Source organism: Scyliorhinus torazame, chromosome 25, assembly GCF_047496885.1.
Source record: "Scyliorhinus torazame isolate Kashiwa2021f chromosome 25, sScyTor2.1, whole genome shotgun sequence".
Taxonomy (NCBI): domain Eukaryota; kingdom Metazoa; phylum Chordata; class Chondrichthyes; order Carcharhiniformes; family Scyliorhinidae; genus Scyliorhinus; species Scyliorhinus torazame.
Window position 1 is genome coordinate 7935642 of NC_092731.1, and position 15071 is coordinate 7950712.

General features: G+C 47.2%; 1 protein-coding gene across 1 annotated transcript in view; it reads left to right on the plus strand.

Annotated features, from left to right (window-relative positions):
- The first annotated feature begins 931 nt into the window (after window positions 1-931).
- The window catches only part of sae1 (SUMO1 activating enzyme subunit 1), a 143944-nt gene continuing 129804 nt past the window's right edge, over window positions 932-15071 (plus strand). The window contains exons 1-3 of the mRNA XM_072489933.1: window positions 932-1107; window positions 6442-6553; window positions 7945-8118. Coding sequence (XP_072346034.1) covers window positions 1016-1107; window positions 6442-6553; window positions 7945-8118 — 378 coding nt within the window. The 5' untranslated portion in view covers window positions 932-1015. The remainder of the gene's footprint in view (window positions 1108-6441; window positions 6554-7944; window positions 8119-15071) is intronic.

Sequence of the window (15071 nt, forward strand, 5' to 3'; positions counted from 1 at the left end):
AGCTTAGACGTAGAATTTATGCATGAGGAGTGATTACTGTGTATAATAAATGTGCTTTGATTTAAATCTTACTAACCGGTGTATTGGGTTATTGATCATTACTCGGACTTGAACCTCGTGACAGTATCAGAAAGATACCTGGCGACTCAAGAGCAAAAGGTGATAAAACAGAGCAATTAAACTAAGGCAAAGTTAGCAATCCCCCCCCCAAGCACCCCACCCCCAGCCCTCCCGCATCACCTCTCTGCTCTCTGAACAACACTGGCACCTGGTCAAGCAAGGTATTGATTTTAAAATTCTCGCCCTGGTTTTCAAATCCTTCCATTTTAAGGGAGTGCTGATGGTTAGACGTTGCACATTAAAGGATGAGAGCCAGGGAGAAATTTGATGAGAAGGCCAGTAACCAAAGGTACCAATTGTGGGGTACCTTCAAAAGTTCCATCCTGCCCCCCCCCCCCCCCCCCCCCCCGATGGAACTTTTGAAGAGACCCCACAATTCAGAAGTCAGAGAATCTCTACAGTGCAGAAGGAGGCCATTCAACCCATCGATTCTGCCCCGATTCCTTGGCAGGTACAAATGTATCTGGTATACACATTGGCATTGGGTTTTTGGAAGGTACCATTGAATATATTTTTTCGGGGAGGTGGCATTCCTAAATGCTGGACGTTTAAAAAATAGTTTAATGTATTTATTTAATACAAGCTGACAATTTAATTAAAGCTGACATGAACTCTGGCGGTCTGTCTCTTTAAGGGGCGGCCCAGCCACGTGACGGGAGGGCGGGGAGCAAGGCCATTGTCACGTGGGCCCGGCCCGGGCGAGTGCGCGGCCGCGCGGTAACGTCACCGCGCCGGGAGCACGGATTGTAGCGACATCATCGCGCCGGGAGCACGGATTCTGTTGACGTCATCGCGCCGGGAGCACAGATTTCGGCTACCTCATTGCGGCGGGAGCACGGATTGTGTGGACGTCACGGGCAGAGTGCGCGGATTGGAAGCCGGGCAGCGGGCGGCCATGGTGGAGAAGGAAGAAGCGGTGATCAGCGAGGAGGAGGCGGCCCAGTATGACCGGCAGATCCGCCTGTGGGGGCTCGAGGCCCAGAAACGGTAACTCGGCCGAGCTCGTGGGAGGCGGTTCAAAGCGGCGCAGCCCCGGTCTGAGCTGCCCGTCGGCGGCGTAGTGAGGATGCCCCGAATTAAAGGGGCAGGCACAGGGGCCTGTTATTAATTTGCCGATTGATATATATAAAGAATTAAAGGGGCAGGCACAGGGGCTTATTATTAATTTGCCGATTGATATATATTGAGAATTAAAGGGGCAGGCACAGGGGCCTATTATTAATTTGCCGATTGATATATATTGAGAATTAAAGGGGCAGGCACAGGGGCCTATTATTAATTTGCCGATTGATATATATAAAGAATTAAAGGGGCAGGCACAGGGGCTTATTATTAATTTGCCGATTGATATATATAAAGAATTAAAGGGGCAGGCACAGGGGCCTATTATTAATTTGCCGATTGATATATATAAAGAATTAAAGGGGCAGGCACAGGGGCTTATTATTAATTTGCCGATTGATATATATAAAGAATTAAAGGGGCAGGCACAGGGGCCTATTATTAATTTGCCGATTGATATATATAAAGAATTAAAGGGGCAGGCACAGGGGCCTATTATTAATTTGCCGATTGATATATATTGAGAATTAAAGGGGCAGGCACAGGGGCCTATTATTAATTTGCCGATTGATAGATATTGAGAATTAAAGGGGCAGGCACAGTGGCCTATTATTAATTTGCCCATACATATTTTATATATATATTATAAGGGGCTGGCCAAGGGACTTGTTATTAATTTGCCGATTGATAGCCTGGGTGTAGATAGCCTGGGTCACATTGTGATCCAAAAAGACGAGGTGTTGGGTGTCTTAAAAAATATTAAGGTAGATAAGTCCCCAGGGCCGGATGGGATCTACCCCAGAATACTGAAGGAGGCTGGAGAGGAAATTGCTGAGGCCTTGACAGAAATCTTTGGATCCTCGCTGTCTTCAGGGGATGTCCCGGAGGACTGGAGAATAGCCAATGTTGTTCCTCTGTTTAAGAAGGGTGGCAGGGATAATCCCGGGAACTACAGGCCGGTGAGCCTTACTTCAGTGGTAGGGAAATTACTGGAGAGAATTCTTCGAGACAGGATCTACTCCCATTTGGAAGCAAATGGACGTATTAGTGAGAGGCAGCACGGTTTTGTGAAGGGGAGGTCGTGTCTCACTAACTTGATAGAGTTTTTCGAGGAGGTCACTAGGATGATTGATGCAGGTAGGGCAGTAGATGTTGTCTATATGGACTTCAGTAAGGCCTTTGACAAGGTCCCTCATGGTAGACTAGTACAAAAGGTGAAGTCACACGGGATCAGGGGTGAACTGGCAAGGTGGATACAGAACTGGCTAGGCCATAGAAGGCAGAGGGTAGCAATGGAGGGATGCTTTTCTAATTGGAGGGCTGTGACCAGTGGTGTTCCACAGGGATCAGTGCTGGGACCTTTGCTCTTTGTAGTATATATAAATGATTTGGAGGAAAATGTAACTGGTCTGATTAGTAAGTTTGCAGACGACACAAAGGTTGGTGGAATTGCGGATAGCGATGAGGACTGTCTGAGGATACAGCAGGATTTAGATTGTCTGGAGACTTGGGCGGAGAGATGGCAGATGGAGTTTAACCTGGACAAATGTGAGGTAATGCGTTTTGGAAGGGCTAATGCAGGTAGGGAATATACAGTGAATGGTAGAACCCTCAAGAGTATTGAAAGTCAAAGAGATCTAGGAGTACAGGTCCACAGGTCATTGAAAGGGGCTACACAGGTGGAGAAGGTAGTCAAGAAGGCATACGGCATGCTTGCCTTCATTGGCCGGGGCATTGAGTATAAGAATTGGCAAGTCATGTGGCAGCTGTATAGAACCTTAGTTAGGCCACACTTGGAGTATAGTGTTCAATTCTGGTCGCCACACTACCAGAAGGATGTGGAGGCTTTAGAGAGGGTGCAGAAGAGATTTACCAGAATGTTGCCTGGTATGGAGGGCATAAGCTATGAGGAGCGATTGAATAAACTCGGTTTGTTCTCACTGGAACGAAGGAGGTTGAGGGGCGACCTGATAGAGGTATACAAAATTATGAGGGGCATAGACAGAGTGGATAGTCAGAGGCTTTTCCCCAGGGTAGAGGGGTCAATTACTAGGGGGCATAGGTTTAAGGTGAGAGGGGCAAAGTTTAGAGTAGATGTACGAGGCAAGTTTTTTACGCAGAGGGTAGTGGGTGCCTGGAACTCACTACCGGAGGAGGTAGTGGAGGCAGGGACGATAGGGACATTTAAGGGGCATCTTGACAAATATATGAATAGGATGGGAATAGAAGGATACGGACCCAGGAAGTGTAGAAGATTGTAGTTTAGTCGGGCAGTATGGTCGGCACGGGCTTGGAGGGCCGAAGGGCCTGTTCCTGTGCTGTACATTTCTTTGTTCTTTGTTCTTTGTTCTTTGATATGTATTGAACAGTTTACGGTGCCGGTTATTAATTTGCAGGTTGATCTGCATGGAACCCTGCAGTGCAGAAGAAGGCAATTCGGCCCATTGAGTCTGCAGCGACCCTCTGAAAGAGCTCCCCGCCGAGGCCCAGTTGCCCCACCCTATCCCTGTAACCCCACCTAACCTGCTCACCTTTGGGCACTAAGGGGCAATTTTTTTTTTTATAAATGTTCATAAATTTAGAGCACCCAGTTCATTTTTTTCCAATTAAGGGACAATTTAGCACGGCCAATCCACCCACCCTGCACATCTTTGTGTTGTGGGGGCGAGACCCACGCAGACAAGGGGAGAATGTACAAACTCCACACGGACAGTGACCCAGAGCCGGGATCGAACCTGGGATCTCGGCACCGTGAGGCAGCAGTGCTAACCACTGCGCCGCCGTGCTGCCCTGCTAAGGGGCAATTTAACATGGCAAATCCATCTAACCTCTCCATCTCTGAATTAGTCATTTATTATTGATTTGCTAACAAATATTTTTGAAAATTAAAGGGTCGGCACAGGGACATATTGATTTCCCATTTAATATGCTGTTATAAGAACCAGGAGTCGGCCATCTGGCCCCTCGAGCCTGCTCCGATATTCATTGAGATCATGGCTGATCTTTTGTGGACTCAGCTCCACTTTCCCTCCCGAACACCCTAACCCTTTATTCCTTTATTCTTCAAAAAACTATCTATCTTTATCTTGATTATAATTCAGCAGATGGTAATTGCCTAATCCAAAAGGGAAAGTTGGTGAACATATAGAATCCCTACAGTGCATAAGGAGGCCATTTGGCCCATCGAGTCTGACCGACCCTCCAAAGGAACACCCCACCAGGTCTCCGCCCTATCTCTACCCAACCCTTTTGGATACTAAGGGGCAATAAAGCGTGGCCAATCCACCTAACCACATATTTGGACTGTGGGAGGAAACCGGAGCACCCGGAGGAAACCCACAGATACAGGGAGAACGTGCATACTCCGCACAGACAGTGACCCAAAGATGGAATTGAACCCGCGTCCCTGGCATCCTTCCCTGGCATCCTTTTTTTCATACTTTTTTTCTGTATTCTGACTATGAGAAGATAGGTTTACTGACTTTGGAATCCACAAATGCCATTCACACCTTTGGGATTTAAACATTTAAGTTAAAAAAAAAAACTTAAGCACATAAGATTACATTTACACAGTGAAAAGTAATCTTACAAACCTTCCCTCAAAAAGACTTCCTACTTGGCACACTTGGAAGTTAACATCTTTCAGGCAACAAACCCCTATAGATGTTTAACTATAAAAATACAGTAGTATTACCCCCAAGATAAAGCTACTGTCACTTTAGTGAGGAATAACATATCTCTCATTCCTCATTTCTACTCTGCTGTGGAACCTCAAAGTTTCAGACACCAGACTGCTTTTTGAAAAACCAATGCTTGGCTTGGCAGGAAGGCTGTTCCAGCTCCTTTTCCAACACCGAATAACAGCCCAGGAGGTCTCATGTGGCCACTCAAAACACAGCCCTCAACATCTCTCCTTAAGTATTCCTTTGCCGTTCATTTTTGATTCCATATTCCTTAGCCCCTCTTTGAAACTTTCCCCAAATCTTCCATGTTCTTCCTAATGCCCCCCAATTTCGGGTCAGATACGATTTAATAACATTGCCTTATTTATCTTTGACTTTTTCCAAATTGTAAAAATCTTTATTCTTCCCGTTGAAATTTAACTGAAAAATAGCAAGGCCTTACTCACCTCCTAATGCAAATTTCTACCCACTTATTTACTTATAGAAAATTCACTTCCCATCCTTACTTCAAAGGCTTTTCTTTAACCCTACATTCCTTTGGTGTACTCGACCTTAGAGACAATCAGTCTCCAGATGTATTAAATTATGTTAGCACACAGACACACTAACCTGCTTCATAGAATAATACAATCCTCTCAATATTAAATTATACCATGTATGGACACAAAGTTTTGAAAATTAAAGTGGCTGGCACAGGGAGATTATAATTTTCCTGGTCATTTTTGCTTTTTTGGGGTATTGCTGTGCAAAGGATGGCAGTGTCCATTCTCTACACTTCAAAGATACTTCATGACATTGACAGAGACGTAGAATTTGCAGTGCAGAAGGAGTCCATTCGATCCATCGAGTCTGCACCAGCCCTTGGAAAGAGCGCCCTACTTAAGCCCACACCTCCACCCTATCCCAGTAACCCCACCTAACCTTTTTGGACACTAAGGGCAATTTAGCATAGCCAATCCATCTAACCTGCACATCTTTGTACTGTGGGAGGAAACCCACGCAGTCACGGGGGGAACGTGCAGACTCCGCACAGACAGTGACCCAAGCCGGGAATCAAACCTGGGACACTGGAGCTGTGAAGCAACAGTGCTAACCACCGCGCCACCGTGCTGCCCTAAATATTGAAGTTTCGGTCCAGTATCCTAGCAACTGTTGGGATCAGAATACACACTCACTCACACCACACACATTCTCACTCACCAAGGTAAAATCACTGTAGTCCCAGATGACCATAGGCTGCTTACCCCTTTTGAGGGGGGAGAGCTGACTGGTGGTGATTTAACCTGACGGTCACCACACCTCGGGCGAGGGTTGAGAAGGCGGAGCCTTCATGAATAACCTCAGCCGGTACGGGAATCGACCCCAGGCCTTGTTCTGCATCACGAACCAGCTGTCTACCCAACTGAGCTAAACCAGCCTTGTATATCAACCGTTTTAGGATGTTCCCGGGATGCAATAGAAATGTAAGACTTCCGTCGTGTTAATGATCAGACAGCTTTACACACATGTCACATTCCTTCATTAGTTTTGCAGCCGTGTTTTTATCAGTAGTGAATGAAGTGTTGATGTTTTCCAGGTTGCGTGGATCTCGGGTGCTGCTGGTGGGGTTGAAGGGACTCGGAGCTGAAGTGGCTAAAAATCTTATTCTGGCTGGTGTCAAAGCGCTGACTCTCCTGGACCATCAGCAGGTATCACACTGACCATCCTGGGGAGGGGAATGTTTGGTCGGTGCCCTTTTGTGTTTCATGTCTGGCAGCAGACACTGATTTTCAAACGTTTCACTTTGTGACTGCACCCATTGGTTTTGCTAAATTCCCAAATTGAATCCTTGAACAGGGTTTGACAACTGTATTCCACCTCCCTCAGGCGAACGCTGCTGTGGAAATTTGCAGTAACGTTGAGCCTTTTCCAACAATTTGGAACCATATTGTTCCAACAGTGCAGAAGGAGGCCATTCGGTCCATCGAGCCGGCACCGATCTTCTGAAAGTGCGCCCTACCTTGGTCCACGCCCCTATCCTAACCCATAAACTAACCTGCACATCTTTCGACACCAAGGGGCAATTTATCATGGTCAGTCCACCTAACCTGCACATCTTTGGACTGTGGGAGCAAACCGGAGCACCCGGAGGAAACCCACGCATGCACGGGGAGAACGTGCAAACTCTACACAGTCACGTAAGGCCGGTCTTGAACCTGGGTCCCTGCCGTTGTGAGGCAGCAGTGCTAACCACTGTGCCGCCCAATTTGGCTGAGCATGCATTATATGTAGCTGGTTTTGACTTATCTTTGTGAGTAATAGTTCCAACAACAACACGTTGCATTTGTATGGTGCCTTTAACATTGCAGGAGTGACCCATTGTTTAAAAATAAATGAAACATCCATCCTTTTTTTAAAAATAAAAATGGAAAATGTTAGTAGAATGTCAGCCTTCAGATACCTAAAAGTTTGAAGGAATCTTTGCTGCAGATTAAATGGTAATTGGTGCGAGATCAATTGTTCATTTTAAATCTGGCATTGATGGTTATTTTTTTATTTTTGACCCAATGTTTCACGTGTTTGGGGCAAGGCAGGTAAATGGAGGTAGGCTGCAGAACAGAAGCAATCTTGTTGCGTCTGAGGGGGTTAAACGACCTACTCCTGTTCCTGAATAAAGGCACAAAATGCTACCAACATTCAGCAGGCTGGGCATCGTCTGTGGAGACCTTTCACCTTGATGACCTTTCACCTTGATGACCTTTCATCTGTTGGAGACCATTGACTTGAAACGTTAAAGCCTGGTTCTCTGTCCTGCAAATGCTGCCAGACCTGCTGAATCTTCCCAGCGTTTTCTGTTCCCATTTCACATTTTTGCCATCCGATTTGCACTCCTGTGTTCCCTGTGTAAACTGCAGTTTTATTCACGTTCTGAAAGCCGGCGATAGTCTCCGTTACGTTTCAGCTGTCCCCAACGGACAAAGCGTCGAGGGTAAAAATCCACACGAGTTAATGAATTCCTGCAGCAGTTCTGACTCTTAAATAATTCTCTTGTTTCTTCCCCCCCCCCCCCCCCCCCCGTTAACCCCGGACACCATGTCAGGCCACGTCGGAGGATGCGCGATCTCAGTTCCTCATCCCCACCAGCTCTTTGGGAAGAAATCGGGCTGAGGCTTCTGTGGAGCGGGCGCAGAACCTGAATCCGATGGTGGAAGTGAAGGTTGACACGGAGAACATCAAAGATAAGACGCAGGAGTTCCTCGCCCAGTATGATGCTGTGAGTATCCTGTTGCCCATAAATTGCCAGACACTTCGCCCACTTTATTATTCAAATGTTTTAACCAGGTCCCCTTATTTGCGAAGGGCAGACATGGGTTTACGATTCAATCCAAATTTATCTCCAAACACAATATGACCGTTATCCTCCCAAATTATCCCAACTATAATATGCCTAAGACTCCAATGCTACCCGTGCCGATGAACCTGGATCGAGCTGCGGTTCCACCCGTCTGAGCCTCTGTCATCCCAGAGCCCTCATCCGCGAAGGTGGGTCTCACACGCCTCTTCTGTCCATTCTCTGGTCCACTGTTGGGTCGTCTCTGCTGCCTCTGCGTTGAGTCTTCGCTGGGAAGGGTCCCTGGGTGTCCGTTCTTATCCCCCCCTCCTCGCGCCCTTCCAGACGTTTCTCTGGCCCGCAGCCAATGAGGTCGCTGGGCAGGGTTCGCATCACCCAATGGAGTTGCCGATTGCAGCTCTGCAGGACACCAGGAGCTGACTCCCAGGGGTCCACCCTCGGGTGCATTGTCCGTACCTAACCTTATCCCATATTAGATACCGGTAGGAAATCGAGGTGCCAGAAAGTTTGGCTTCATCTGGTCAATCCGCAACAATCGATCCATTTGAATGGGGCCGATTATCTTCCGATCCCCTGTTTAGAGTTCAGGCCCAGACTTGCCCGGCTGTCTGAGGATGTGGGACTAACTGATTCGCTCTATCAGATAACCTCCTGTGCTGGGGCGAACTAGGCCAGGGATTCTTGAGGCCAGTTGTAGAGCTTGACCAGAGCTCTCCGTGGCGTCAGCATGGACTAAGGGTTAAAGGTTAGATTCTTCCTGGTCCCCCTCCATTGTTAATCAGCCCCGCTGTCAGATGTGCACAGAATAAAATAATGAATTGGATTGGACTGTCTGGAGAACAGCGTGTCTTCAGGGTTTGGCTACTCTTCGTGTCTTTCTTTTGTGAAGCATGCGGAATCGACGTGGTGCTCGGAATGGAAAATGCTGAATGATTACATTTCTCTATGACTGGTATTTGTTTTATTCGCGGGATGTGGGTATAGTTGGGCCAGCGTCTATTGCCCGTCCCTAATTGGCCTTGAACCGAGTGTCTCGCTCGGGGCCATTCCAGAGGAGCTGTTAAGAGTCAACCACATCGCTGGGGGGCCTGGAGTCACGTGTAGGCCAGGCCAGGTAAGGACGGCAGATTTCCTTTCCGAAAGGGACATTAGTGAACCGGATAGATTTTTACGACAATTGGCAATGGTTTCATGGTCACCATTCGAGTTTTTAACTCGGGAGGTTTTTATTGCCGGATCCCCGGAGCATTGCCCTAGGTGCCTGGATTACTAATCCAGTGACAATACCCCTACAGTACCGCCTCCCCAGTAATATAGGATGATGAGTCAGTGGGAACAACAGGAGGCCATTCACCCCCTCAAACCTATCCCGCTGTCTAACCATCATGGAGTTCATTCCCTACAAACCTGATGGTGATTTGATCAGGATTTAATTGATAAGGGTAGATGTAGAAAAATGATTCCCCGAGCTGGGGAATTTAGCACCAGGAGAAATAGCTTGAAAATTTGGAAACACTTCGACGCACAAATTGTGTGCAGAACTCTTTCACAAACGGCTGTATTTCTCTCTCGCGTGCGCGCCTGTTCTCCTTCTACGCCACCTGTTAAAACCTACCTCTCTTACCAAGCCCTTGGTCGCTGTCCTAATATCTCCCTGCATGACTCACTGTCAAATTTATTTTCATGATCACCCCTTGGGAGGTAAGCTCCAAGTGTCAGTTATCAAAGTAAAGAGCGGACAGTGAGAATAAGGCTTTGTTGGGACCAGGTGAATGACTTGCTTTCATAGTATTTACTCTTGCTCCCGCTGCTGAGGGAAGTGATCTACGATGGGCTCAGTCAGATTTTAAAAAGCCTTTCGTTGCGAAAACTTTCATTGAGAATCTCTTCAAATTCTAGGAATCCCGGCTGTTTTCCCCTCCAAACCTGTGGCTCAGTTATTTGAGGTTGAGGGTAAGGCGCGAGGTTGGATTTGACGAGATGCAAATCTTAATCGCGGAGCAGATTAGCTAAGCGCAAGGTAGCGCACTCGGTCTGTCTCGTGCCAGCGTCAAAAGCTTTGCATGTTACAGGCCAGATGGAATTCTGCAGCTTTCAAGGTACCGGATTGCTTGGGTCCACCTCCAGAGGGTGCAATTGCACCCTTAATGCTGCCTCGGTGTTAAATAGCAGAGCTCCTGTACTGCATGTGAGTTGCCCATTACCACGCCGGTCTATTAGATTGTGGTTATTACCTAGTCCAGATTGTTACGTGTAGATTGTAAACACTTCTACTGGAATGCAATTCATGTGTCTCTGCTGTTTTATTGCATGGAAATAAAATAAAGCCGCCACCCTCCCTGATGTCCATAGGCTGCTTTCCCCTTTGAGAGGGAGAGAGCTGACCAGTGGTGATTTAACCTGAGGATCACCACACCTCGGGCGAGGGGTAAGGTTGAGAAGGCGAGGGGGGCCATCAGCCGCTACGGGAATCGAACCCACGCTGCTGGCCTCGTTCTGCATCACTAACCAGCTGCCCAACCGACTCAGCTAAACCGGACCCCCGGCATGGAAACTAACACCATTCACCAATCACATTTGAGACTGCAAAAGCCGACATAAAACACGCGTGTATTGGCCATTGGCAAATCCCACATATCTGGACACATTGACATATTTAGTTGAAGGACAGATCTAGCTTGTAGTAAAGCCCTGACTTGCCGCTGACTTGCTTGGCCATTTACCTGGCCTGAAGCCTTTGTTGCCCATCACATGAGCAACTGTTTGCTTGTCTATGTTTTCCTTTCTCTAAGGAGACGGCAGCCATGACAGAGCAGACACCTCAACACGTTTTGACGGAGAGGTAGTGTGAAAAGGTCTCTGGAAGCGGATCCCTTCCGTTAGTCCTGTCGTGGACATTTCATAAGGACATAAGAACTAGGAGCAGGAGTAGGCCATCTGGCCCCTCGAGCCTGCTCCACCATTCAATGAGATCGTGGCTGATCTTTTGTGGACTCAGCTCCACTTTCCGGCCCGAACACCATAACCCTTAATCCCTTTATTCTTCAAAAAACTATCAATCTTTATCTTAAAAACATTTCATGAAGGAGCCTCTACTGCTTCACTGGGCAAGGAATTCCATAGATTCACAACCCTTTGGGTGAAGAAGTTCCTCCTAAACTCAGTCCTAAATCTACTTCCCCTTATTTTGAGGCTATGCCCCCTAGTTCTGCTTTCACTCGCCAGTGGAAACAACCTGCCCGCATCTATCCTATCTATTCCCTTCATAATTTTATATGTTTCCATAAGATTCCCCCCTCATCCTTCTAAATTCCAACGAGTACAGTCTCAGTCTACTCAACCTCTCCTCATAATCCAACCCCTTCAGCTCTGAGATTAACGTAGTGAATCTCCTCTGCACACCCTCCAGTGCCAGTACGTCAAGGAGACCAAAACTGAACACAATACTCCAGGTGTGGCCTCACTAATACCTTATACAATTGCAGCATAACCTCCCTAGTCTTAAACTCCATCCCTCTAGCAATGAAGGACAAAATTCCATTTGCCTTCTTAATCACCTGTTGCACCTGTAAACCAACTTTTTGCGACTCATGCACTAGCACACCCAGGTCTCTCTGCACAGCAGCATGTTTTAATATTTTATCATTTAAATAATAATCCCTTTTGCTGTTATTCCTACCAAAATGGATAACCTCACATTTGTCAACATTGTATTCCATCTGCCAGACCCTAGCCCATTCACTTAGCCTATCCAAATCCCTCTGCAGACTTCCAGTATCCTCTGCACTTTCTGCTTTACCACTCATCTTAGTGTCGTCTGCAAACTTGGACACATTGCCCTTGGTCCCCAACTCCAAATCATCTGTGTAAATTGTGAACAGTTGTGGGCCCAACACTGATCCCTGAGGGGCACCACTAGCTACTGATTGCCAACCAGAGAAACATCCACTAATCCCCACTCTTTGCTTTCTATTAATTAACCAATCCTCTATCCATGCTACTACTTTACCCTTAATGCCATGCATCTTTATCTTATGCAGCAACCTTTTGTGTGGCACCTTGTCAAAGGCTTTCTGGAAATCCAGATATACCACATTTCGTTCTCTTTTTAAGCACCTTTTCTGACAGGGGTGAGAAGCAGTAACTGGATTGGGTGCAGCTAGAAAGCGCAGCCAGAACGGAAAGATTAGCCTGAAAATGTCCGAATCTCGATTCCAGAGCTGCAATAATGACTTTGTTCAGTTTTGAAATATTCGCCGATTTCTCTGTCAGTTTCGAGGCGATTTATTTATTTTTCTTAAATGAGGATTGTTATCAATGCCTGCATGGTGTTGCTCAGAGTCTCCCCCAGCTCCCTGTCTGTTATATCCCGGTACCATAACTGCACAGCCCAGGGCTGCCCTCCCATTGCTGGAACCTAGCGAATTGACTCCCGTTGAAAGCCACATTTGTGATTTGTGAGAACCCCCGCGGACGACAGGTCTTCAACGCCGGACAGAGCGTGCGTCCCTTTGTAGCTAGAATTTGATAATCGGGTTACAGAATCTAAGCAGGGTGCTGCCTCATTTATTTTTTAAAGTGCCAAGCGGCGTTTGCAGCTTGTGGACTTGTTGGGTTTGCAGTGATTTGAGGGAACTCATACTTTCGCCGTGCATCCTGCGTTCTATGTTTGATGAACTTTCTTAATGTGGGTTTCTGTTGTCAAGCGCTCCTGTCTGATTTGACGACCCAAGCGCTGGTACAGTTTCAGCAAAAAGCTAAATCTAACTGCACCCCTAAAAAGTGCGGTTCCGGAGTGCTTGAGGACAGTGTGGTGCTCTGCTAGTGCAAGCCCTCCTCTGCGAGGGAAATGTGCCAACATTTTAGTTCTGAAATTGACAATGCAAGGATTAAAGAAATGTTTTAGTTGTTTTAAGTCTGAAAGGATAGTGTTGGGGAGAGGGGGGAATAAAGCTCTCTACATATTGACTCATTCAAGCGTGCCATAATGTTGGAGGTGAGTGACATTTCTATTGTTTAAACAGCTGGTATTAAAGTGATTCAGAAAAGCATTGGCTCTGACATAAGTAGACAGAGTTCATTAACGCCTGACCTTGTGGCGTTCAATTGAATCTGTTTTTTTGTGTCTGAATCAGAAATGAGTCACCGATCTCCTTTGCGTTCCCGCTAAATTTTAATCGTACTTGCGTTTCTCTCTCTCTCTCTCTCTCTCTCTTCTCCCCCCCCCCAGTTCCGTGCTGGAAGCGGCACATTTCTATGAACCATTGGCAGCGTTAGCTACTCCCATGTCGGTTATACTGCAGCTGGACAAGGCATGAAGCTTTCCTCTTAACCATGCCCATAAACTCTGGGGAAGCTCCTTACTCTTTTTTTTTTTATATAACCGCGACACCCCCATTGCTGACCCCCCCCCCCCCCCCCCCCCCCCCTCCCGGGGCCAGGCTGCACTGCCGACGATCCGCAAGCTCTCGCGCTGTGGGTTGTTTTCAGCTTTGCAGTACTGTAGGATCCCAAAGGCTGTCGGCTTTCCTGTTGTTCGTTCTTTGAGATTTCCGGCCATTGTATAAACACCGCAGCAAGGGGAACGAGCCATCTTGTCCCAGAAGTGATCAGAGACTTGTCAGATTTTCATTAGCGAGATTTGAAAAATAAATGGTTCACTCTTTGGGTGCTGGTTTTGTTTGCGAAAATATTAGTTCTGTCTCTTTCGAACAGCGCGAGCCTGTCTGCTACTGTAACAGGACAGCTCCAGTTCTGCTTCGATTTAAGGGGCAAACCAGTTTGTTCCAACTCCTTCTTTGGGGCAAGGCGGAGGCTATTGCACCCCGTGAGGGAAGATTCTTTTTATTTCCCGGGATGTGGGCTTCACTGGCTAGGCCAGGATTTGTTACCCATCCCTAATTACAAAGAACAAAGAAAATTACAGCACAGGAACAGGCCCTTCGGCCCCTCCCAGCCTGCGCAGATCCAGATCCTTTATCTAAACCTGTCACCTATTTTCCAAGGATCTACTTCCCTCTGTTCCCTGCCCGTTCATGTATCTGTCTAGATGCATCTTAAATGATGCTATCGTGCCCGCCTCTACCACCTCCGCTGGCAAAGCGTTCCAGGCACCCACCACCCTCTGCGTAAAAAGCTTTCCACGCACATCTCCCTTAAACTTTCCCCCTCTCACCTTGAAATCGTGACCCCTTGTAATTGACACCCCCACTCTTGGAAAAAGCCTGTTGCTATCCACCCTGTCCATACCTCGCATAACTTTGTAGACCTCAATCAGGTCCCCCCTCAACCTCCGACTTTCCAACGAAAACAATCCTAATCTACTCAACCTTTCTTCATAGCTAGCACCCTCCATACCAGGCAACATCCTGGTGAACCTCCTCTGCACCCTCTCTAAAGCATCCACATCCTTCTGGTAATGCGGCGACCAGAACTGCACGCAGTATTCCAACTGTGGCCTAACCAAAGTCCTATACAACTGTAACATGACCTGCCGACTCTTGTACTCTATACCCCGTCCGATGAAGGCAAGCATGCTGTATGCCTTCTTGACCACTCTATCGACCTGCGTTGCCACCTTCAGGGTACAATGGACCTGAACTCCCAGATCTCTCTGTGCATCAATTTTCCCCAGGACTCTTCCATTGGCCGTATAGTCCGCTCTTTAATTAGATCTTCCAAAATGCATCACCTCGCATTTGCCTGGATTGAACTCCATCTGCCATTTCTCTGCCCAACTCTTCAATCTATCTATATTTTGCTGTATTCTCTGACAGTCCTCCTCGCTATCTGCAACTCCACCAATCTTAGCATCATCTGCAAACCTGCTAATCAGACCACCTATACCTTCGTCCAGATCATTTATGTATATCACA